General features: G+C 42.5%; 1 protein-coding gene across 1 annotated transcript in view; it reads right to left on the bottom strand.

Moving 5' to 3' along the window:
- LOC108785793 (E3 ubiquitin-protein ligase RNF213-like) overlaps positions 1-26,017 on the bottom strand; it is a 172,391-nt gene that overhangs the window by 117,245 nt on the left and 29,129 nt on the right. The window contains exons 9-12 of the mRNA XM_018554942.1: positions 19,501-19,666; positions 16,410-16,627; positions 11,589-11,729; positions 2,979-3,134 (exon numbers count right to left, since the gene is read on the bottom strand). Of these exons, the coding sequence (XP_018410444.1) occupies positions 2,979-3,134; positions 11,589-11,729; positions 16,410-16,627; positions 19,501-19,666 (681 nt within the window). The remainder of the gene's footprint in view (positions 1-2,978; positions 3,135-11,588; positions 11,730-16,409; positions 16,628-19,500; positions 19,667-26,017) is intronic.

Raw genomic sequence — 26,017 nt, 5'->3', positions numbered from 1 at the left:
GAAAAAAAAAAAAAATTAAATAAAAAAAAAAAAACACCCAAAAAACAGTATTTTATTATAATAATTATTCCTAGAGCAAACTGAAACCCATATTAAGAGAAACTAACTCAGGCAAAGAAAAATGGAAGAGGAAGGGCAAGATGGGAATTAGAATGTCATATTTTTTTTATGCACACCTCAGTGTGAACGCTGCCCATTTAATACAAGGCAAACTGCCTCTGCATTGTTGTTGCGCTATAAACAGCAGCCAGTGCAGTCCCAACGCTTCTGATGCGAATGGGCCCTCAAAGGACTTCTATTAAGCCTTCCTAACAGTGCCGTTAAAAGTAGGGTATACATGGGTACATTTTTGCATGAACATTCATATGACAAATCCTGTCAATCCTGCCAGCAGAAACTTGCTGATTGTCATTTGAAATTTCGTTTAATGTTTGTTTTTATTTAACATTCTATTTTGGAATGAATGCAGTTTACAAAGGAAAAACCACATTCACTGTAAAAAATTTGTTTGGTCGGGAAACATTTTCCAACATGCTACTTTGAAATTTTTTGGGAACATTTATGTTTTCGTCTGTCAATCGCACCATACTAATTAATACATATTCAAACGAACATTCTAAAAACTACTTCTTTCGTACAAAAATTCTGCCGTTTATACCCTTCTTAACACTTATCAGTCATAAAGCCATTCAGCAGGAATGCTCACTGACATCTGGTGTCACGTTACCAGAAAGCACCTTGGTCAGACTTTTCAGTTAGCCAAAATCAGTCATATTTCCTAACTCCTGGGGGCCAAATTTACCTTAATAACAAGTGGCTATACAACTGCAAAAGAGAATAACCATCATGTTGGTACCACTCTTGACTATGCTATCAAGTGCAAGAGGCAGATAAGACACATTCCATCTTGTGTGTGATGTACAGTATAAAAAACTTAGTCTCTTTAAAATGGTAGTTTTATTCTGCACAATAATATATCAGGCAGTAACATGAGGTAAAAAAAAATTGACTGCATGTACGAAACTGACATCATGGGAGGGCCTGCTGAAATATCATAAAGAACTTCAGCCCTCCTGTCTCACAACCATGGGTTCTTCTGATTGGGTGGAAGGCTGGCTCAGTGACATCCTCTAGAAGGGCCACAAAAAGCTGCTGCAATAGGCAGCTGGAGATCTCCATATTCCATCAAACTATGCACAAATGCTGAGTCATATTTGAGGACTGCAACTGTGCTACATCAGATGAGATAGTATTAAAACCCAAGGATGAGGAAAACCCTGTAGTTTTCACTTTTATTGCAATTTATTTTACTGTTCCTATTGTTGTCTGTGTTTATACTATCTTGCCTATAAACATCTTTTTATTAAAACAATATTTAAATAATATATGTTTTCTAATTCAGAACTTAATTGTATTTACCAGAATGCTACCATATTTAAATCTCCGTTTCATGCATGTATGGAGTTTCGCCGGGGGTTGCAAACGTGTCTTATAAGTCATAATTATAAGACACTGTAAGTCTCCATTGGAACACATGGTGACAGCTACTGCTCTCATGTGCTTTTGTCAAGTGCAAGCATGTGTCTGTGTACTTCTGCTGCCATTTTGGTTGAACTGGATATAACAGAACTTTATTACTTAAAACCTTACTGTTAATACAGGAAGCAGCCACACACCTGTTACACACTAAATCATAGCTATTTGTTTTAATGCTCATGGAGAACTAAATAAAATTATTCAATACTAAACCAAGACAGCAGGAGGTGATCACTATGTAATGAGTCATTCAGAGAATAAAGAGCAGTGGACACATTTGATGAAGAGTAGCAAATGAGAGAGGACCCATGAAGCAAAGATGAAAATTACTTTGTGGCCATTTTATAGCAGGTTTTTTTTACCAAGCTCAGTGCACTATAATGTGCATCAAACTATTGGCATTAAAATGTTTACATATTATTAACAAGCAGCAAAAGTGCTTTAAAACAATTAATCCCTTACCTCTCTAGCTGCACATACTCTGAAATAAATCATTCTCAAAGATCACAGCAAAGATTATGAAGTCTGGTTTCACATTCTATAAGGTTACAGTACCCTCTGGTGCTTACATTAGTAGGCTAGCCGACTGCCAAGAGCCTAAAGCAATTTAAAGTAATAGGAAAGGAGATAACCTATGTTGTGAACTTTGGGCATGCATTTCTCCACAATGTCTATAGCTACAGAGGTGAATGAGGGTTTGTGATAAATTAAAAGTTGTATTAAACTCTCAACCTTTCCTTTCAATAATAAATCCAGATCAAACAAATATACATTGTTCAGGAAAGTATTTCTATACATTTTTGCCCAAGCACTTATAATAAACGTGTTTCAGAAAAGAAAGCTCCAACTCTCCAAGCTCAGTTTCATTTAACTTCAGTCTCCCGCAGCTGTCCATTTACTAGCACAGAGAAGGGTGAAGTGAGGAGTCGGGAGCAGGGATCAGGGAGTGTCTTGCCTTGCTGTGCCTGTGTGTTTGAAAAGACACACAAAGTTTACTAGGACATACAAAGGTGGCTCCACAGGACCCTTGCAAGGGAAAGGAGCCACCCCAAAAAAGATATCAGGGCAGGGCGTGGGACCAACTTATTCTGTAGTAACCAAAACTTTAAAACATCAAGGAGCAGCATCCACGGTAGGTGATTTAATCAGCATTTAAAATAAATTAAAACCTTTTTGACTTCAATATCATTTTAAAGTGCTTTTACTGCTTGTTTAGAATATCTAAATACTATAGTGTAAATAGTCTGGGAACAGGTTCACTTCAAGTACTATGTTACTGTGTATATTTAGCTTTTTCCTTCATGATCTCATTTTCTTCAGAAGTCAAAGTAACATTTCCACAGGCTCTCGCAGTCCTAAATGAATGGGCAGCACTGTACATTCCATTAAATCAGAATGCTCAAGTATTTCACTCAGCTAATATCAATCCATATAGTCTTTACCTCAGAAAACTTGTCAACTTCCATGTTGCCTTGTTCTCCCTTGCTTGACATAAGCATAAGTTTGTTAAGCAGTTCCTTCAGCTCCTCTAGTGTATACAAACGACTGTTCTCCTTATTCTCTGGTAGAACCAAGTTCAAAACACTTTCAAGTGTAATCTGTGAAAAAATCATAGATAAAGGATACAATCAGAATTATTCTGAAAAAGTAAATTATCTCAAGAAAAACGAATCCATAGACCCCGAGTAATTCCTGTCTCTGGATTTAGTAAATGTGTTATATGACCTGTGGTCCAATACAAGCTGGTTCTAGGGAATGGATTCGTTTTTAACTGCATAAAGTTTCCTGCTACCTAAGCTTTATTCACAAGAGTGTTTGGTAAATAAATTTGACTGCAGTCATTTTCGAACTGATCAGGTGATGACCTCATGCCTGTACGTGCCAGCAATTAATGGATTTAACAAGCCATCAGAAAATTTAAAATTCTGTTAAAACCACTATTATTCTACCTCTAGATAATCTCCCCACCTCCCAGCAGCACCTATGCTTTTCCTGCCCATTTACATAATAGTATTTTTATACTCACCAAAAAAATCAATTTTTTTGGAGTCCATTGAGGGACACAGGAAGTATTTCACTTTCAGGTTATACTGCCGCTACGGTGGGATTTGACACAACATTTTACACAGAAAACTGTAGGACAGCCCAGTATCACCTCTCCTACTACCAGCATGCTTCAGTTTTGCAGCACAGCAGTCCAAGAGCAGGATTGTAGATACAGAAGGTGGGACCTATGTGCCTCAATGGATTCCAAGAAAACGATTTTACAGTGAGTACAAAAATGTTTTTTTCTTTCTAATCCATTTAGGGTCAAAGGCTGTCTTTCAATCATTGAGATGTCCAAGAGCATTTTAACTAAAGAGTGGCAAACACAGCCAGCAAACCCCAACAAGCCCAAAAAGACAGCAGAGAACTGGGTACTGCCTGTAGTGCAAAGAGCCACATGAAGGACCAAACCTGGCATCAGATAAAGCTGAAAAGTCTATATGGTATGAGAATGTGTGAACAATGGACTAGGTGGCAGCTTTGAAAATTTAAGAAACATTTGTTTAATCCGGAAAAGTCCATGAAGCGTGGACAGATCTAGTAGAGATTGCAATGACAAGAAAAGGATCAACCTGATCCCTCAGCGCAAAGGTTTGGATATGGTCTGCCTGCCCCACCTAGAAATGGTGAAATGGTGAAACAAGAAGCATCCTGCATGGGATCAATCCGGGATGACAAAAATAGAATCAGTCTTCTTAAAAGAAACAGTAGCTGAGAGAGAGACTGTCACAGCCCAGACCAAATTCAGACTATAGAGGGAAATTTTCTTTTGGTAAACTGGAACTTGATAGGGACAGAAGAATGATGTCTTGGTTGGGGTGAAAGACAGAAACTACCTTAGGCAAGAAGGAAGTCTTGGGCTTCAAAACCACATTGTCTCTATGCAAAACCAGAAAAGGTTACTTTTCAGGAAAAAGCTACCCGTTTAGATAATAGGTGATAGCTACAAAGAATACCCCCTTGTAAGTGAGTGTAGAGAGAGGAATGTCTCTGAGAGGTTTTAACAGCAGGTTTCCTAAGCATGGAGAAAACAAGATTCATACCCCCTAGAGTTACAAGTAAATAAACAGGGGGAGCTACATTTGAGACCCCTTGTACAAAATGTCTTAATCAAGGATTGAGAGGCCAATGGTCCTTGAAAAAGGATAGAAAGAGGCAGAAGCCTGACCCTTGATAGTACTAAGAGCCAAATGCTGGTCATAGACCTTGTGGGTAGTAGCCTAGCTATAAGCACTGTGGGAATCACAGATTTAGAGTTGCTCCCATCATTCAGAACTTGGGCTTTAATAATCCTGTCATTAAAGCCAGTGACTGAAGTAGAAGGCTAAACTGGTCCTTGGGACAAAACATCCGGATGATCTGGCAAAGCCCACAGGACATCTGCCAGGATTCTTACCAGGTTGGTGTACTACATCTGCATGTGCTAGTCCAGAGCAATCACCAGAGTGCTCAGAGTCTACTAAAACTATGGAGTTAAGAAAGCGCCCGCTAGATGATCCATGTACCTGGAGACAAGCCTATGCAGTTTGTTAGTGAACCCGGAAGACAGAAAGTACACATATGCAGCTTTCCCCGACTGTGACAGGTCTTGGAACACCTCCAGGATGCTGCCAGGTGAGAAAGTCTGCCTGCAAATTGTCTACGCTTGGTTTGTAGGCAAAACTGAAATATGACGTTCTGCCCAGGACAGATTCAATCCAACTCTCTTGCCATAGCATGACATCCGGTTCTTCCCTGATGGTTGATTTATACCATAACTGTGGTATTGCCATGCAGAATCTGGATCGGGTGACCCTCCAGTAGGATGTTCAAACGTTGCACAGACAGGCCAAATTGCCAGAAGCTCCAGGATGCTGACCAAGAGAGGAGATTCTTCCAATGACCAGATGCATCAGTCTGTCTAGGACTTTGAAACAATGTTGCATTGTAGAGGTCTGAAGTGGAACTGGGCAAATGAGCCTCATAGGAAGCTACCATGGACCAAGACTCTCATGCAATAGCGGAGAGTTGGGTGACAACTGTACTGTAGGACTCAAATTTTCTTCTGTGAAAATAATACTCTGGTTTGGAATTGGAGCTTCACTTGAACAGATTTTCAAACTAACAAAATCGGTAGTCCGTGTGTAGTTATCTCAGGGGAAAACAAAGCCAACTCCAAATTAGGCTTATAAATGTGGCCTTTTGGAAACTGCTGTGGTAGGAATGCCCTCCATAGGATACGTTGGAGCCTAGGATTTCCAGCCACATCTATAAGCTTAATATGTTATTGGCTTTGTTCTTCTCTGAGATCACTACACACTGACTACAGATTTTGTTACAATTTGAAAATCTATTTAACTGGATTTTGAAACATTACACATGACTTTAACCCTATTTTACTGTATTTTGCTAGCTCAACTTGCTGCCTATTATACATACCCACCAGATTTCCTGAAGAAGCCGACACCCTGTTCTGTGAAACACATTAATGTCACTTGGTGTCCTCGTCCCTGACTCATAGGATACGGTTCAGCTTTGGGGGAACAGCAGTTGTATTACAAACATACAACATGATCATAGTTTTCACATTGGTAAAAGTTAGGGGCGAGAACACCAGGCAGTGGTTATTTAAATAATTTAATTACTACAACTATATGTTCAATGATATTTTAAAGGATTATTTGTATGGGATTTACTGAATCTCTCACAATTTGTGCAAGCTTGTATTATTGATATAGATTCAATGTTTACAAATGTTTTGCACAATCATTTTTAATAAAATAGCATTAGCTTATATCAATACCTTAGTTATTGTGTATCACCTGAAAAGTCCCAATGGTTGAGCTCCATTATATTTTATTCAGTAATGATTTCATAAGGTTCAGAATCCACCCAAACTGCTGTAACATCTGGAAAGTGAAAGCAACATTGTCTGACAGAGCCCACACAACTGTTTCCTCAACATGAGGTCATCCAAGTATCCCACGATGAGGATGCCAAAAGAGCACAGCATGTATAATACTGGGGCTCACACTTTGGTGAACACCCAAGGTCCAGACAAGAGGCCAAGGGACAGGGCAGTGAACTGGTAGTGTAGGGATCAAATAGCAAACTATTAGAAACAGTGGCTGGAAAGCAGGACACTTGCAGGTATGCTTCCTTTATGTCCATAAAAGCCACAATTCCTCCCTGGTGAAAGAATGTTGTTAAAAATTCTGTGGGTCCACGTTTATCCCCAGGGACCTGGATAGTATCTGAACCATTAACTTTCTCCCCCTTCTGAAGAAAATTGCTCTTGACCTCAAGGCCGGGCGTCCCCTTCACATCACCTGGCTTGGCCGCTGTGCTGCAGTAAAAATGAATGTATTGCCGAGAGTCTTATACCCTATGCAAGCCCTCCCCATCAGTTTACCCTCTCATTTTTTAAGGACACTACATGGTGAAATAATTTAATTCATATGGGCGGGCAAGACCCCCAGGCTAAGCAGACATATCCTTTCCATTCCCAGGGCTAGAGGGGGAGTGGGACTGCCGGACATCTCTATCTATTATTCTGCCATACACCTGTCTAGACTCCTCGATTGGTGCCTCCGTCGGGAGGACAAGAGATGGGTGTCGATGGAACAGAGTGTGTTCCACCTCCCGATCAAGGGTCTCCCGTGGCTATCGTCGCCCCTACCCATGGAGGTCCAATCTCACCCACTGGTGCCTACGACCCTGAGAGTGTCACATAAGGTATTAGGGGCCTCCAACTTGTCCCCGGCCCCCTCGCCTCTGACACCTGTCCTCGGGGACCCTGATTTCTCCCCGGGATCTGATAACGGTCGCATGCGCCGTGCCCTCCTTAGTGAGGGTCCTGGCTGTCACTTTCATCCATACAATCCCTCATGGAACGGACCCCCCCACCCCCCCGGAGCTCCCTTTCACTGCAACATTTTCTCAGAGCTGTCGCGACTGCGACCTGCCTGGACAGACCACTGACCCCCTGGACAGACCACTGAATCCCCACACTCCCCCGGACCTTCCAAATTTAATTTGCTGGACTTTCGACGGTCCTGGCTGTCACTTTCATCCATTCAATCCCTCACGGAATCCCCGCCCCCCCGGAGCTCCCTTTCACTGCAACATTTCCTCAGAGCTGCCTGAACTGACCACTGACAGTTTTCGAACAGTTATTTTTAAGTAGCCTACCTGCCCGCCATGTATTGTCCCAACTCTACAAATTGCTACAAGACCCAACTGGTGACGCACCGTTACAATTCCTAAAACACTGGGAAACAGGACTACAGTGTACTTTCACAGACCAACAAACAGACACTGTCTTGAGTATGAGCTTCAAAGTCTCTCTAGCAAACAGATACCAAGAGTCGGGATACAAGATCCTGACGCGCTGGTATAGGGTCCCATGGTTGCTCCATAAAAAGAATAGCTTGATTCCGGATATGTGATAGAGATGTGGGAGGGCATCGGGTACATTGTTGCATGTATTCTGGACTTGCCCCGGGATACAACCCTTTTGGGAGCGGGTCCTAGGGATAGTTGAGACCCTGACAGGGGCAGACCTCAGGGAGACCCAGCGGCATGCCTAATCCATCTGACCCAACGTCCGATCTCCAGGTATAGACACTCTTTAACACACCATCTGGTGAATGCTGCCAGAGCCTGTATACCCCTGAAGTGGCGGGACCCCCAGCCTCCCACAGTCCACTTATGGCTTGCCAGAGTCCAGGACATCTACTTGCTGGAGGACCTAACAGGCTCACTGAAAAATACAGAAGCTCAATTCAATGCCACCTGGGGGCCGTGGTTGTGCTATAGAACCTCTGCGCAATTCTCTCACCCACTCTCTCAGGATGAAAACTAGGACCCCTGAAGGGTACGTCGGACCCTGTCCGGACCCACTCCCTCTTTCCTTTTTCTGGATCTTCCTTTCTACTGCCTTTTCCCTTTGACAATGAGACACAGCTGCTTTCAAGGTTCATAATTAGCTACAGGGCGTCCTTATAAAGAGTTATGGAACTTTGCAGATTATGGCAGGAAGCAAAAATACTTTATCGAGAATGTTTGTGTATTGATCTGACTCTATAAAACTGGTTCTATATGTCAAATACGGTACAGTCCGTTTTATTGTGGAACCTGTGGGCTATGTAAACTTACCTTTTACACTGTTACTGTATTTTATGACACTGATTCAGTTAATAAAGAATTTGAAAAAAAAAAAACAATTCTGTGGGTCCGCCACTGCCTCTGTGAGTGCTGCCTGCAGCCAGGGCTGGCCACCACCTATGCTCCTCCTTTTAGGGGTCAGAGGATTGAAAGCACATTGGTCATCAGAGGGGATCCTACCACAATCATAAAATGTGACAGAGGTTCTTAGGCAGCACTTCCTCGATGTGCTGCATTTTGGGCTATCTCTGGGATGGGTGCGGTAGATCGGCCATTGGTATTGGTATCGAATAGCGTGGCCACCCAATAGTGGTCCCTCTCTTTGATTACCTGAATTCTGGGGTCCTTGCAAATGCATTTGATCATAAAAGATGCCATTCACCACAAATTGTCTGCAGAAGAGTCCTTGGTATGGCTTGGAAATGTCCCCCTTGAAGCCTGCACCATTTCCTCCTCCTCCACAGCAGTGTACACGATGAAGTGAAGTTGGCAGGCAGTTATTGTTGGTCCTGCATTTCTGCCAGGCAAGCACTAGCTAGTGGCCCAAACCAGTCTGACCTGATAAAGGACTTCCTGAAAGCTAGAACACTTCATGATGAGCGACTGTTTCACCAAGTTGAGAACGTGTGCCAGGCAAGGTACATGTTTCACTTGTCTGGTGAAGGGCATCCAGCAGGTTAGTGCTGTTGTCACACACGTCCTTGCGTAGGGTCAGCCATCTCTTGACCTGAGCCTGGAGAGCTGCTGGCAGCTCTGGCCCAGTGTGACTCCTTTCCCCCAGGCATATGAGCTGCTGTACTTCTGTTTCCAAAGAGACGTAGGACAAGGCCAGTGAGGTGGAGGGGGTACAGGTAACTGCACTATCATCATTCAACAAGACATGTGGCACCACTGCCAGTGGTGTGCCCCATCTTGTATCCTTCCTAGCCACCATAGAACTGGCCCAGTGTGCTATGAAATATATGCAGTGCCCCTGCCCATGCTCACTGGCCCAAGTATCCACAGTCATGTGTATCCTAGCAGTGACAGCATAGTTCAGTGACACAGACACATTTCATTCCAAATGCTGCAGCAGAGAAGGAAACAATGTCTACCTACCACTGTGCTATAGCACTGGCCATAAACTCACAGAAGGGGGCCCGATTCCATGAACAACAATAGGAGCAGCTGTTATGCCAGAAGTTTTGCCAAGTTGGCATTAAGGCACTGGGCTTGGGGGGTGATTTTGGGGCATTTTGTTTTTTGCTTCCGCTCAAGCAGCTGCAGAAGAGACAATCGGCTTAGGAAGATGCTGTTGGAAACAGCAGGGTAGCAGGAGAATCGTGCAGAGGTTCAAGCCCTCGTCTGAGGCTCCTAAGCGTGGTCCCATGACCCTCTTCCTCACTTGACATGTTGTATGCTTTGCTTCTGAAACCCCTCATGAGATTTCCCTACTTGTTACTAGAGGTCACAGATGTGATGGATGCAGTAGGAAAATGTTGTGGAGAGGGGAAGATTCAGAAAATGGTGAATGAGGAGGATGAGTGCTGCTGACCTGTCTCATTCAGGTGATGCTCCCACCGAGCTCTGTGACACAAGTCATGTGTTTGCTCATGCACGTGGTACCAAAATGGCTAGTACTTTTACAGCGGCTGATACTCCAAAGGCAGAGGCTGCAGACAGCAATGGTTGTGTCAGCAGCAGATGAGTTAGAAAGGACCACAGTGCAGTGCTCTGTGGACCGGCCCTGGAAATAACAGTGGCCTATACTTATGGGACAGTGCCCCAAGATGGATTAGCACAGCTGTTCCCTCCAGTGCTCTGTAAGATGTCCCTGCCCCTAGACAAAATCCTCCCACGTTGTTGTTCTCAGTACTAGGGATGCACTGTTAAAAAAATTTCGGTATCAAGTACGAGTAACAATATTTAATATTTTTTTTAGCACTCGCCCATACCGAATACCGAATACAGATACCAGCATCCGTGGGCCAGAATTATCAGAAAGCCAGGCGGTGGGTCATGATGTGCCATCCGGCTTCCTGATTGGTCAGGAAGCCAGGCTGCCTAGCAACATGTGAAGCCGGCTACGTAGCCAATCAGGAAGCCGGGAGGCAGGTCATGATGTGCCGTCTGGCTTCCTGATTTGTCCCGTGTGTTCAAACAAAAGGTTGCTTGAACACACGGGGGTACACAAGAACATCTAGCCCAACACACTGCAATCCACAGAACTTTAGTGCAATATAGCACACCTATAGCACTGTATAGCAACTAACTCTCCCTACACAGACTGTCAGCTCTCCCTAAGTTACTCCTAAACACACTTACAAATAGCTACTGGGAACCCGCTGTTTTATAGTGAGGGGGCCGGCACATAAAGCCCTCAATATTGCCCCTTCCAAGCTTGATCGAAGTAAGGACCCTAGGAACAAAGTAAAAGTAAATCTGGGGGAACACAGTAGAAGGTTTTCTGCATAACAAAAGGTAAAACAGGAACCCTTGGTATCTGCTGCTTGACAGGACTTTCAGTTTTATGATTTAAAGATGCATGGGAGGTTCTTTTTTTACCACTGGTTTACTTATAAAAGAAGGTGAGCAATAAGAAGCATGCATACGTAACACTCTGGCAGCCCGTGTCTTGAAACACTAGTGCTTCACTGCTCTGCTGTCTCTGCAGGTATTCCACGATTCACCATACGAGTGTGGGAATACCTACTACTCCTGCCATAAGAAGTTCCCCTTGCAGGCTCATATGTCACTACAGTACATACAAGCCATTGGGAGGATCATTATACCATAAGACTAAGTAAAGGTCTCACTCCAACAGCATTTCCTGCTAAACAAGTTTATTACGGCTCTAAACAACCTTAATTCACAGGAATTACCTTCTTCTTGTCCTTGGGTGCTCTGATGATATAGATCCCCTTTTTGTTGATACTTGTTGTCAGGGACAGAGATGACAGTTCAACTGAACCATGACTCTCTTTTACAGTCTTCAGCCATTCTATATGACGAGCAGAGTCTTTCTAAAATCAAATACAATTAAAAAAAGATAGAATGTGTTAAAAGTGTCAATGAATAAAAACAAACCTAAAAAAGAAAACCAGCTATACTTACATTTGTTGGAAATGCAACAGCATATATGACATGTACTGATGGCATTTCATCTCTAAATGCCAATAATACAACGTGCCAGCTATGGAAGTTCAAGCTTGAAATGCTGCTAAGCAAAGACGACTTGTGGCAAGTAGCACACACAGACCCACTAATGGACCCACCGGAAGGAATGGGACAAGAAGAACAGGCAAGCAAAAGCAATTATAAGTCTGCTGGCGGAAAATGACCAGCTTATCCACATCAGAAAATAAAATACAGCTAAAGTGTAGAGTGTTCAAACCTAAACAGTAAACTATATCTGCTACGCAAGATATATAAGATGTAAAAGATAAGGCTAGAAAAAGGCCAGGAAATGTGTGAACATGTGTATGTCATGCTGGAAATTGTAGAACACCTACGTACAATTGGAGAGGAAATTAAATATAACCACTTGGTGGCATTACTGCTATGCAGGCTTCCAGAGTCATACAGTCCTCTTATCTAGAAACCAGAACTTAGCAGGAACTAACAATAGAATACACCAAATGAAAATGAATTGATGAATATGACAGAAGGAAAAAAATATTGACAATGTGAGAAAGGAATTAACTACTTGCTGTCTGGGGCATTATCTTTGTATTTGCGCACACATGATAAAATATAAATTTTTGGCTAGAAAACAGCTTCAGACCCCCAAACAATGATATATGTTCTGAAAGCAGAGGCCATGTAGAATAAAAAAATGCTGGTTGCAATTTTTTATGTTGCACGGTTTTTGCGCAAATGTTTATCAAACCAGTATTTTTAGGACAAAATCAACTAAATTAAAATGTAGTGCACAGAAACATAATATAATACCCAATTTTATGCTAAAATATAAAAGATGGGGTCACGCCAGGTAAAAAGACACCAAACATGCCAAGCCTTAAATTTGCGTTCATCCGTGAAGCCGCAAAAAAGTCAATAACCCAAATTTCCCATAGGGAACATTTTAAATGCTTTTACCGCTCATCAGTTTAGTGCTAACAGTGATTGACACTCACTCCGACGTTCGCATTATGTAACATGTGTAGCGTAATTGTCGTTTTTGCACGTAGACGCACCAACACGGGTTTGCGTGTGTATTGTGCATGCACGTGGGGGGTGGGGTACTTTAAAAAATGTTTGTTTTGCATTTTCTTATTTTTCTTTTATGTTACTTTAATTTTTATAACAAGCCCCTTATGTAATAGCAGATAGGGTGTGACGGGTCCTCTTTATGAAGACATCAGGCTGGAAGCCGCTGAATCTCTCTCCGATCATTGCTGGGAGATCTGCCATGCCGGTCCCGGGCGCCGCACAGGGACAGTGGTGACCAGGGAAGCCAACGGCGGCCACGACGGGGTGAGGTGAGGGCGCCGCACGAACAGCCGATGTTTGAGTCAAACTCGCGTTCGGCTCGAACATCGAGCCCAACCCTAATGACCAGTAGTGATGGGCTGAACACACCTGAGTTCGGTTCTAACAAGAACTTCAGAACAGGGTAAAGGTTCTTACAAGTACTTAGAACTCAATGAAAGAACTCGTAAGATCAAATGTCCCCATTTGAACTCGTAAAATCAAATGTCCCCATTTTGAAGGCTTATTTGCAAGTTATTGGCCAAAAAAGGATATGGGGATCCAGGTACTGCCCTGGGGGACATGTATCAATGAAAAAAAAAACAACTTTAAAAAAAATACAGTTTTTTAAAGTAGCAGTGATTTTAACATTGATTAGGGCTTGTTCACACGATTTTCTGGTCCAGATCTGGAGACGCAGTGTTATGCATGCAGTGCATTTTTGACGCACTTTCCATGTGTTTCAGGATTTTTTTATTTTTTTTTTGGTTGGAGTGGGGCTGTCAGTATGTTAGCTGCAGTGCAGTGCTTTTTTGTTGCGTTTTTGTTGCGTTTGACACGTTCCTGCATTTCCAGACCGTTTTCGGACTGGACAAGATGTGACATGCAGTATTTTTTCTGTCCATTCTGACCGGAACTGACTGCGCTCGTGAGAATTGCAGCCCATAAAACACATACATGGGATACATTGGGATGCATTTTGGGTGCATGAGCGCACGTATCTGGACGTCATGTGAACAAGCCCTTAAAGTGAAACAATAAAAATGAAAAATTCGCTTAAATATTGTGCCTGGGGGGTCCCCTTAAAATGCCTGTAAAGTGGGACATCGGTATGATGCATAGAACCTGCAGCAAAACTGACATTTATAAAGAAAGAAATTACATTTAAATTGCTGGTAATTGGTTTTCCCTTAAACTTATAAACAGCTGCTTGGGGAGGCAGCCTGTATGAAGAGCCCACATTTTAGGACACTCGGAACAAGGTTAGAGACTTTGTATAAACTCCTGTGTGTATTTTGCAGACGTTGGATGAAAGTAACAACAGGTGCTTTAAAATAGGGCCTTTAGTGTTGGTGGTGGCTTCACACCGTAACCCTTCAGCGTTATTCTTGACGAGTGCAGGATTGGGACCGTGCTCTAAAAATTCCAATTATATATACCCGTCACACAGGTGTGGAAAAAATGGGCCTTTGGTGTTGGTGCCCCTACACTGCAACCCCTCACAATTAAGCTGCCCATACATCGGCGAATATCGGTCGATTTTCGTATGCGATCGCGTTTTCGTCCGATATTCGTAAGGTTGATGGCAGTGTACAACCGCAAATACTATACAATCGATCGACTTTTGACTAACCAGCAGGTTAGAAAACTTTGATCGAACTTACAATTTTCGCAGGGTTGGTGGCGTTTCCGAACATCAAAATTCCTACAATTTACATTGCTCATGCGCAGACAAAAAAAACGTGCGGTCCATTACCGCAATTCGTCCAGGTGCTTTATTTTATTTACTGCTGATTGAACCATGCGATATTTGGGGCAGGATGGGGCCACCGTACGAAAATCGTACGACGGTTCGATAATCGGATGAAAAGTTTTGTCCGATGATCGCAAGGTGTATGGGCAGCTTTACTCTTGATGAGTGCAGGAATGGGCCCTGCTGTAAAAAAAAGAGAAAAAAAATCAAATTATATGCACTTGTCACACACATGTCTCCTTGTTGGCCTTTCAGACATGATGTGGGGCTTATTACAAAACTTTATTAGAGAATGTGGGATGGGAAATTGGTGCTTGGTGCACTATAAACTGTTGTACAGTGGCTTATTATGGAAAAAAAACGGGAACACCTGTGACACAGAAGGGGAAACAGCAATGTGGCAGCAAAAGAACCTGCTGCTGAAAAAAACCCAGTAAAAATAATAAAAGAAAATGGAAAAAAAAAACGGGAACACGGGTGGCACAGAAGGAGGAACACCTGCGACGCAGTATGGGGTACACCAATGATGCAGCAAAAGAACCTGCTGCTGAGAAAAAAAAGAAGTAAAAATATTTTTTTTGAAAGAATTAAGAAAGAGAAAAAAATGTAAAAAGAAAAAAAAATGGGAACACCGGTGACGCAGAAGGACGCCACTGACACAAACAAAAAAAAAACAACAGTGAATATGCAGCACAGAAAATAATACTATATACAGTACATAGTACTGTATATAGCACTAAAATGCTGTATAAAGCACTGACACTTCACTACACTGACACCAGTTAGCTTTCCCTACACTACATTTACAGCAACACACTATGCTTATCTACAGCAACACACTACATAAGACTGCAATGTAAGCAGCCTAATATAGTATGGGGCTGGGACTTCTCTATAAGCCATGATTGGGCAAAGTCATCATTATTTTGCCCAATCATGGCTCTCACAGTGCACTGTGCTATGATTGGGCAAAGTCTTGCACCTGACCTGTGGTCAGGTGCATTGCCTTAGCTAAATCAGGGTTCTGACAATACATTGTGCGGTGCACAGTGCACTGTGGGGCGCTCGGCGGGCTCCTCTGTTCTCCTCCCTGCTGGTGCTGGCTGCAGCCGCCTGTGTCTCTTTTAATCCCCGCCGGTATCGGCCTCCGCTACCACCCCGTGCCTCCGCTGCCCACCCTGTTCCGTCGCTGCTGACCCTTTCCTCCGCTCCATCTAGAGGCTAGGAGCCATACCTAGAGGACTACAAATCACAGCAATACATTATACAGCAATGCAGAATACCACCAGCTGTAGAGGACTACAAATCCCAGCAATACATACAGCAATGCTGAATGGCAACTGGCTATAAAGGACTAAAAAACCCAGCAATGCATTATGCAAAAGAAAAAAAACAGCAATGCATTATGCATCAATGCAGAATAAAAAACAAAAAGATAATGGCTACATAGAAAATGCATCATGTTTTCATGGGTCAGCAGAATCATAGACTCACATGTTGAAAAGCAGCAGTAAAGCACAACAATGGTGTAGCACTACATACTGGGAAGCAAGGCCTATGTTTGTTTGTAAATGTGCAAATATGGCTGCCCCCCTGTATACATAAAATTACAAACTATACACTGAAACAGGGTTTTTAAAAACATTAGCACACTGATACTGTTATTTACACCCTAATCTCTAATTAGTATAAATCTAAGGAAACATTGATATACATATACATTCTCTTTAATGTGATAAAATATGCTCAGTTGACCTACCAACTTTTCTGGAAGTTTCGGGTCACTTTGTAAGGCTTTCCATAATTTCTCCAGGCAAAGCATAAAGCTGTCAAACCCAAATTCACGCTTCAGGTCATAGAACAATGGTGAATACCCCAGCACTGCGTCATGAAAACAGGCAACACGGTCCACATCCATATCGTTCTCTCCAGCAGAAATGGAGGCCAAGTCAACAAACACTTTCAGCTCATTGACATCTGAATGAGAAATATTAATCTGTTACAAAAACATTTTTTATTTTTAGATACATTAGCTTAAATTAAACAAACATATTAATGGAAGATGTCGATTTTAAAGCTCCACGAAAATGTCACACTTCTCCTTATAGTTTTGTTTCTCCAAATGTTATGATATTTACATTTTTTGACATGAAAATGCCTTGAAATACATTGAGGGGAATTTATCAAAACTGGGACAGAATCTTGAGCAGTTGTCCATAGTAACCAATCAGCTTCTTTTTCAGTTTGTTCAGTTAAGCTTTGAAAATTAAATATAGAAGCTGATTGATTGCCATGCACAGCTGCTCCAGTTTTGATAAATTCCCCTGATTCTCTTTTAGTGGAAATGCACTTCCTTCTCTTCCAGTGCAGTATTCTATACTGGCATAGGTGAGTAACAGCCACACCTCTCATCACATGTCCTCTTACAGAGTGGTGGAGAAGAAGTGGTGAAGAAGTGAGGAATGTATCTGACCGGGTCTTTTAGATTATAGAATGCACTGACACTGCAGTCAAACTCTGGGGCCTGTAAGACTACACAGTCAAGCCATATTAGGAGAACCCATGAAACTGCTTTTGCAAGAAAGTGGGGGTAAAACTATGAGAATGGAGGTTGTTGGCGCAGTGTCTGGATTACTGAATATCTATTTCTGTGACTTCTGTTGGCCTTTAAAAATCAATATGGTTAAGAAATGAATGTGAGTAGGGATAGTTATATCTGCTTGACAGATATACAGGTCACCTTTAAAGCACAGTAATTGTACTTACAACTCTGCTTATCTCACTGCAACCCTGTAGGTAACCCTGTAGGTAAGCCCAGAACTATAAGCAGTGTTGCTACTGGATCCGGGCATCTCTGGAACATGTCCCTGGTCTCCTAGGAATTGGCTGGACTCTCAAAATTCTCATTGGCTGTACAGCCAGAGCAATAAATTAAGCTTGGATTGAACACCTTGAATTCAGTTGGTCAGGGCTCGCTGAGGAAAAGGTTTAAGAGAGACATCAGTGACTGATGAAGATTACTACTATGATGATTTATTTTTTTCAGTGTCAGTTTATTATTTTTAGGATTCTTTGATTTCTTCATTTTGCAACATGTACAACTGTTTTAACTTAAAAGAGAACTCCAGGGAAAAGAAACGTTAATGCTGCAGTGGGTTCTCCTCCTTACTGCAAAGGTTAAATGCTTGTAGTAGCACTCTTCCCCCATCTCTGACATTCTGGGAAGGGCTCTAAATGTCCTTACATACAATGCAGTACCACTGGTTTTGCATTGTATGTGATGACGTTGGATAGGCCATGACTGGTCAAGCAGTGAAGAGACATGGCTTCGGGAACCAGTTATACTAAGGAATGGAAATCTGCGGGTGTGAAGAATAAGGTAAGTATTTATTCCTCTACCCCAGGAAATGAGCATTTTACCCTTACAGTGTTGAAGGTGACCCATTGCAAGGGTTCACATTTGTTTTCCCTGGAGTTCCACTAGAAAAAAAGGCCTAGGTTTTGGGAAACAAATGATCTTCTTGAACAATCATTTGATAAAGCGTATAGCTATAAATGTTTATTTTATCCAACAGTCATCAAGGCACTGAAACATTTTAAACCACAGCTGTGTTTTATTATTTTAGGGCCCCTTTCTCATGGGCTGATCAGGGGAGGATCCATGCACAGATCCTCTCCTGATCACAGCAGTATGGAGCAGATATCATCACTGTGACATCCGTTTCCGTACAATTTTTTCCTCCACCTCGCGATGTAGGGAAAAACTGCAATTACCGGAGCCCATGCCAGTCTACGGGGAATCAAATGTAAACGGACATGTGTTCGTTTACATCAGATTACCCCCGAAGCGGCACAATGTGGTCCGGCGAAACAGAACAGTGTTCCGTTCGTTTTACCGGACCCAGCTGGAGGTTTGGGTAACCGGGTGTAAACGGACACCCGTCCATTTCCACATGGCTGCCCATAGATTTGCATTGGGCATCCAATCAGGTACGCCTAAAACTGACAGGCGGATCCGATCGGTGTGGCCGTGTGAAAGAGGCCTAAATGTGATCCAAGACCTAATACTGTGGGAAGAACTAGTTCACACATCAAACTACAGAGCATCCACTCCAACGAAGACCTGATTTCAAATTTCATGGAAATCTATTACATTTTTGCCTTTTCTTGATGGCTGCCTGGATGATTTACTGTTCCTCTGGCTTTTTTTAAATACAGTACAGCTACCCAGAACAAGTATGGAGATCAGGAATTCTGACTTCACATGCTATACAGTTATTTAGTGTAATTGACTGAAATAGCTGCACCCAAATAACTGCCAAAGATATTTTATTTTCAGAATAACTTGAAAACTTTCTTACAAGCTTTTCTCTGGACACCAGGACACAGAATACAAGCAGGAATGCCAACACTGCTAAGACTTTACTGCAATGAAAATTTCTGTCAATCACATGCTTGAGAACTCTTTTACAGGAGGGAAAAGCAAAAGGATCACCATATCAATAGGTTGCTGCTCCTTTATTATGCAATCAGCAGGTTAGTGTGCAATAGTAACCAAGGGAACAGAAGTTACATAGTTACATAGTTACATAGTATTTGAGGTTGAATAAAGACATTAGTCCATCAAGTCCAACCTATTAGGATCTCATTCTAGGAGTACCTGTACCCCTGTATATTACGGTCCCTTAAGAAATCGTCCAAAAGTTTCTTGAACAATTCCACATTCTTTGCTGAAATCACTGTCTGTGGCAGTGAGTTCCAGACCCTAACTGATCTTACTGTGAAGAACCCTTTGGGAAGCCATTTTTCTTGCAGTCAACATGGAACCATTACAATGTTATGAGACATACCTGTCAATGCTTCTTTGACCCAGACAATAAAATCTCTTCTTTTCAAGACCTCCTTAAGACATGCAATGTGATTTTCATTAACTTTCGACAACAGTTTTTTGGTTTTCATTACTTCTGTACTTATACAAGATAGAGACTTTTGCTTATAGTTCTCAAACTCATCCGCCTGCAAAGAAAAAGTTAAAAAAACAGCAAGTAATTATACTGATGGGTAACTTCACCTTATGATATTTCAGTTTATAGTGGATTTTATAGTGGATGATATAGTGGATGATAGGTTAAATCATCCACCAGCTTTCTATATATCTTCAGGATTTCAGAAGTTTAATCTCAGTGCAAAATGTGTTGATAGCTCAGTCAAACTGTGTATCTAGTGCTCTATGTGTATTTATAAGCATAAAAAGCACAAGTATATGTGCAACTTTTTTTAAGTTGTTTTACACAAAGAATAAAATGCAATACAAATTTTAAATCCTGTATCTTTTTTTTTTTTTTAATCCTAAGAATAAACAAGAATTGCCTGATGTTCTGGTTGAAAGTCCTTGTTAGAATGACTACTGGTACCTAACATTTGTTCCTGCATCTCTTTTTCACCAGATGTACCTGAAGATACCGAAGCATTTATACAACACTTTCTAGGTGTAGAGCTGTACTTTAAATCTAGATTCTGTCTTTTAAATCTAGGATTCTAGATGTCTGGCTGTTACAGATCAATAGTTTTTGGGACTGACAACTTAGTATTTCTTTGATACAGAGCTTCCAGCACAAGTGTAAGGTTTGCATACTGCAAAGGAGGAGATGAGCATACAATACGAGAGATTAGTTTGGGGATTTTCTTTAGGGGTTATATTAGGTTAGGGGTATGGCCAGGGATCAGGCGACTTCGTTTAAAGTAACACTAAACTCAGGAGTTAAATCTTAAAACTGCATTCATGGACCTTAACTATTTAAAAGGAATAACTTGTTATGTGTAACACTCAGCTGTAGATCCTCAAATCATCTCTGAATTTGTGCTGACACTGTCCTTCCTTCTGGAGGGGGGCTACTTTTGTTCCCCTTGGTCCCTGTGTGTTGTAAAGTAGGCACTGCTCCAGTGTTAGACTATAACTTTAATAAATTAGTAAACTAAACTAATTTATTGTGTCCATCACGGGAGCGAGCTTGAAACGGTGCATACTGCCATTTTAAGTTTAAGAGTTAAGTTAGATAGAATCTCTTAATGTTAAAAACAATGATGAAGGTATCTAACATACATAACTGCAGAAGACGGTAATCTCTAGGGGCCAATTTACATCTATGTATTGCATTAGAAAAGGCATTACTGCAATTCACGTTTCATATACTAATCAGGGCCGTCTTTACCGCGGGGCAAAAGCGGCAGCTGCCCTGGGCCCCATAATTTACAGGGTCCCACAACAGCTGTCCTTTTCGCCCACAGCCGCAGACAGAGAAAGAGCTGCAGCAGCGCCCGTGGGGGCGACAGAACCGCCATTCATTCTCTGCAGTAGCCATCCTGTGTGAAGTCACTGGCCATCAGTGTGTGTGTGTCTCCTGCTGTGATCTCCTCCCCCGATGCCTGTCACAGAGATTCGGCACTCACGAAGGAGAAGGAGGGGGAGAGTACAGCCAGACAGCACAACTTTAGAGATTATTCTGAAAAGAAAAAAAATACTTAACATCATTTATTATCTTTATTTGCACTTATCTGTCTTTAGCTGTACATGAACAGTACATTTTAGCACTTGCACACATGTACTGTCCATGTACTGTCTGGGAGCAGAACTGGGAAGGAACAACCTGGATTGTGATGCATTTTCAGGCATTTCACTAAACACTTCCTGCAAAGTATATTCAGTCCATGTGTTTGGTGATATGCTGTGTAATTGCAATACAGATTTTCCTAATATATCCATGTTCTGTACTACATGTGAATCATACCATAAGATTTAAATGAAAAGTCTTATTGTATGATTTATCAAGTAGTATAGAACAAATGTACCAATACATGGCTATATTAGTAAAATCAGTATTGCATTTACATTGCATGCCACTGCACACTTCTTCAATGTTACGACTGTAACCACATAGTGCTACATTTGTTCTATGCTACTTGATAAATCATGCAAGACTTTTCATTTAAATCTATCTTATGGTATGATTTAACAAGTGGTTCAGAACAAATGTACCAGTACATGGTTCAATTAGTAAAATTGGTATTGTATTTACATTGCATGTCCCTGAAATCTTGCTGCATGGTACATTACATTTTCAACATATGCTTTCTACAAATAATATAGACTTATGGGTAAAAAAATTCTGTTTTGTAGTGTCCATTGCATTGCAGAGTCCTGGGTGCATTGCAGAGTCCTGAGTCCATTGCAGTGCAGAGTCCTGAGTTTAGGCCTCGTTCACACCAGACACAGTGCGTTCTGGCACGATTCTGTCCGGAACGCACTGCATCGCATTGCGGCTGGCTCACTATGTTGTGGGGCAGGAGGGGTGTGGCGGTCCATTGAAGTGAATGGCACGGTAGCCACACCTTCCAGCCGCAATGCGATCGGCCGCACAGGAACGCAAGGCACATCAATGCCTGCAGTCCGGTCGGAGCAAAATAGTGCTTGCAACATTTTGCTCGGACAGCAGGCATTGATGTGCCTTGCGTTCCCGTAGCCACAGCAGGTGGCTACATGACCAAATGCTGCAAAAGACAATCATAATTCAGATCAGCTAAGCATACTGTATGGTCAAATGGCAAGCTGTTGTGAGGTACTGGTACAGTGGTTTCTGCAAAATGAAAAGAGCAGGGTGGGCAGGGTTGCAAGGAGATATAATTTGTCATTAGATATGCTTTCATTAGGAACTTAACTAAAAATCAAAATTGTGATGGGACCTCTCAGCGACCTTCTTACTGTCATTTATCCTAACATACATGTCTAAATTAAAGAGGAACTTTACCCATATCTTTAAAATAACAACAAACACAGCTTTAGAAATGCTTAGTAATGACAATCTTCAAACAAATAATCTAGATCAGTGGTCCCCAACCCCCGGGCCGCGGCCCGGTACCGGTCCGTGGATCAAATGGTACCGGGCCGCAGGCGAAGCAGCGCTCACGACTCTGCTCTGCCCAGCTCCGTGTCACAGACTTTACTGCGGTTCATTGTAAAAACTTTCCCCCTCAGCGGGCCGCGGTAAAATTACCAAACGTTGACCGGCGATAAAAAGGTTGGGGAGCACTGATCTAGATAACTGCCAGCTTTGTATTCTTTGCTTATTTCCATTTTCTTCCCCAGTCTTCTGACTGTGTTCATGATTGCTAAGGGCAGATTACTACCTCTCCTTTTACTTCCTGGGTTTCTAGCACATGTGACTAGACATGTACCATGCACATCATCTCTGGGCAGGAAAATGCCTTTCCCTCCTGATCTCCTGAGATTACAGATGAGATTTTCCAGCAATGCTTTGCTGATGACAAGGCAATCCCAGTGTGCTTTGCTTTGGCAAACTGAAGTCATTTTTCCCTTTCAAAGCAGGATGTGAATGCTCTGCAAGTGTAAGTATTTCATAATCACAGGATTTTACACCTGGCATGTCTATGTTATTACTAATCATCATACATAGAGGGATGCATTGGTAGAATTTGATTTTTGAGTGTAAAGGTCCGCTTTAAGAACAGGTAGCAGGAGAGCTGTCTGCATAGTCAGTACATTACAAAGAGTTCAGTCAGGGAAAGGGGAAGAGGTGGCAGCAGCACAGGGAATTCACTTTTAACATTAAAGTAGTATTAAACATTTTTTTCAATATTGAATTCAGATCAAACAAATATACATTGCCCAGCAAATTATGTATTTACGTTTTTCCCCGATCACCTACAATCATGTTATCAAACAGCTGCCAACAACTCTAAGCTTCCCTGAACTTCCTATCCAGTACAAGATCACAAGGGACAGAGCAGTCTGTGACAGCTGTCCATCTACTACACTGGTCTCTAAAAGGTGGTCCCTAAATGGACACGCACCGAATAGTGGTTCGATCTGGACTGCAATCACCGACCTGTGCTAGGTTATGGCTGACAGCCAGCCATAACTTAGTACAGGTCCTTAGTACAGGACCTGTACTTAGAACTTAGTACATGTCCTTCTCAGTCATTGGTTGCTAGGACCCTGGCATTCTTAGCAACCAATGATGTAATCTGTGTTCCCAACCCAGCATTAGGGAGGGCGGAAGAGTACCGTCTTCCATCCTACCCTGCATCCCGCAGCCTGACCCACCTCCCAGCTCCTCCCAGCCATTGCTGTGCAGTCGAACGCATTGCTGCCAGGAGGTGTGTTTAGGGTGTCATTCAAATGAATGGCAATGCACCTTCTGCACTGTAACACATGGTAGGTTCATTGCATGGTAGCAGAGTGCCCCCTTACATTAGTTGCTCACAACAGAGTGCCCCCTTACATTGGGTGTCCCCATCAGAGTGCCCCATTACATTAATTATGAAAGTAAGGGGGCACTCTGATGGGAATTACCAATGTAAGGAGGCACTCTCATGGGGACAACTAATTATTTGTCCCCATTGGAGTGTTGGCTGTCAAATGTAACAGGGCACTCTGATGGTGGCAACTAATGAAAGGAGACACTCTGATGGTGGCAACTAATATAAGGGGGCATGCCTTTGGGGACTTCTAATGTAAGGGGGCACTCTCATTGGGACACCTAATGTAAGGGGGCTCTCTGTTGGGGACAACAAATGTAAGGGGCACTCTAATGTGGAGAATAAATGTAACGGAGGTACTCTGATGGAGAGAACTGATGTAAGGGGGCACTCTGATGGGGACAACCGATGTAAGGGGGCACTCAGATGGGGACAACTGATGTAACGGGGCACTCAGATGGGGACAACTGATGTAAGGGGGCACTCTCATGGGGACAACTGATGTAAGGGGGCACTCTGATGGATGCTGTACTTTTTTTCAGTGAAGCCGCCCTAGTTATGGTAGCACCACATCTCACTGCGCTGTGCCCATAGAACCAATGAAAAATCACTTGTGACATTTCAAAAAGCTTCTAACAAAAATGTTTAAAAAGTGTGATGTGCTGGGATTAGTGCATCAGCACTGTGTCTGAGGAAAGACACCAGCAGCTGTGCATTGCAGTGCAACTGCTTGTGTGAATGCAGCCTAAATGCCTTTCTGTCCGGACTGTGATTCAGACCTCGGCTCAATGAATATTTTGCTCACCGGACATTCCTTGAATTTTAATTCATAACCCCATGTCTGTTAGCTTAAAGAAGGGATAAGTGAGGAGCAGAAAGCAGGGGAGTGGCTCGCCTTGTCATACCCATGTGTTTGTGGAGATACACACAGCTTACTAGCACACAAAAGAGTGGCTAAAGGAGCCACCCTAAACAGGAGATCACGGTCAGTGTTCAACGGACCAGCTGATTCTGCAGGAAGATAAAACATTTACAGGGCTATTCACAAAAGGGCGAAGAGTTTGGAGAAGGCAGGAGAAGTGAACAATCTAGGCAAAAATAGCTGATTTGGAAAAATTCTCCAATTCAACTCACTTTCTCTCGCGAGCCCAGCGGGAAATGGCCGCAATTCAAAAACAGGCAGCGATGCCTGTTAACATACAAGCGATCCGCCGGCTATAGAGCCGGCGGATCGCTTGTATGGGCGGTCGGCCCGTGTCCCCCCTCCCGTTGTCACGCTGATCCCGGGCTCCGCTGAGCCCAAGAACAGCATAGTGCCTCTGTCACAGGGGATCAGAGGGAGGTCGGTACAAGACCTCCCTCCGGTCCCCTCTCTGCTGTAAGAATGCGGAAGTGATGTATATTAGATCACTTCCGCATTCTTGTGTCACTCCAGCTTCAGACGCTGGAGAGAAGCTGATGAAGCAGATCTCTGCTTCATCAGCTTCTTCGGGGGGCCTAGGTGACATTAGGGGTCTTGGAGACCCCTGATGTCTCCATAAAGAGGACCTGTCACATCTTTTGCTATCACATAGGGGGGTTTCTTAGCCCCATATGTAATAGCAATAAAGTTAATTTAATTTTTGTTTCAAAGTTACACATTTTTAAAGTCCCCACCCATACATACACGCATGCAAACATGCGTCGGGTGCGCATACCTGCGAAAGCGATGATTGTGCCCATTACGCCGCACATGTTACATATCGCCGCGAACATTGCAGTGTGAGCTATAATTCTAGGGCCATCAATCACTGATAACACTAAACTGATGAGCTGTAAAAGTTTTTAAAGCGTCGCCTATGGTCAATTTTGGGTATGGTGGTGTTTTGCGATTTTGCGAATGCGCGCAATTTTTAAGCTTGACATGTTTGGTGTCTATTTACCCGACGTGACCCGGTCTTTTATGTTTTACCAAAAAACTGGGTGATTATAAATGTTTCCTAACATAATGTAAAAAAATTTAATAAATAACAAATACTTGAGCTGTAGAAAATAATAACAAATCGTGCTAGTACATGTTCCAGGCTAAGAGAAATGAATTGTATTAAAAAA

Source organism: Nanorana parkeri, unplaced genomic scaffold (assembly GCF_000935625.1).
Source record: "Nanorana parkeri isolate BGI_ZX_2015 unplaced genomic scaffold, ASM93562v1 scaffold179, whole genome shotgun sequence".
NCBI lineage: Eukaryota > Metazoa > Chordata > Amphibia > Anura > Dicroglossidae > Nanorana > Nanorana parkeri.
This window is presented reverse-complemented; position numbering and strand designations above follow the sequence as displayed.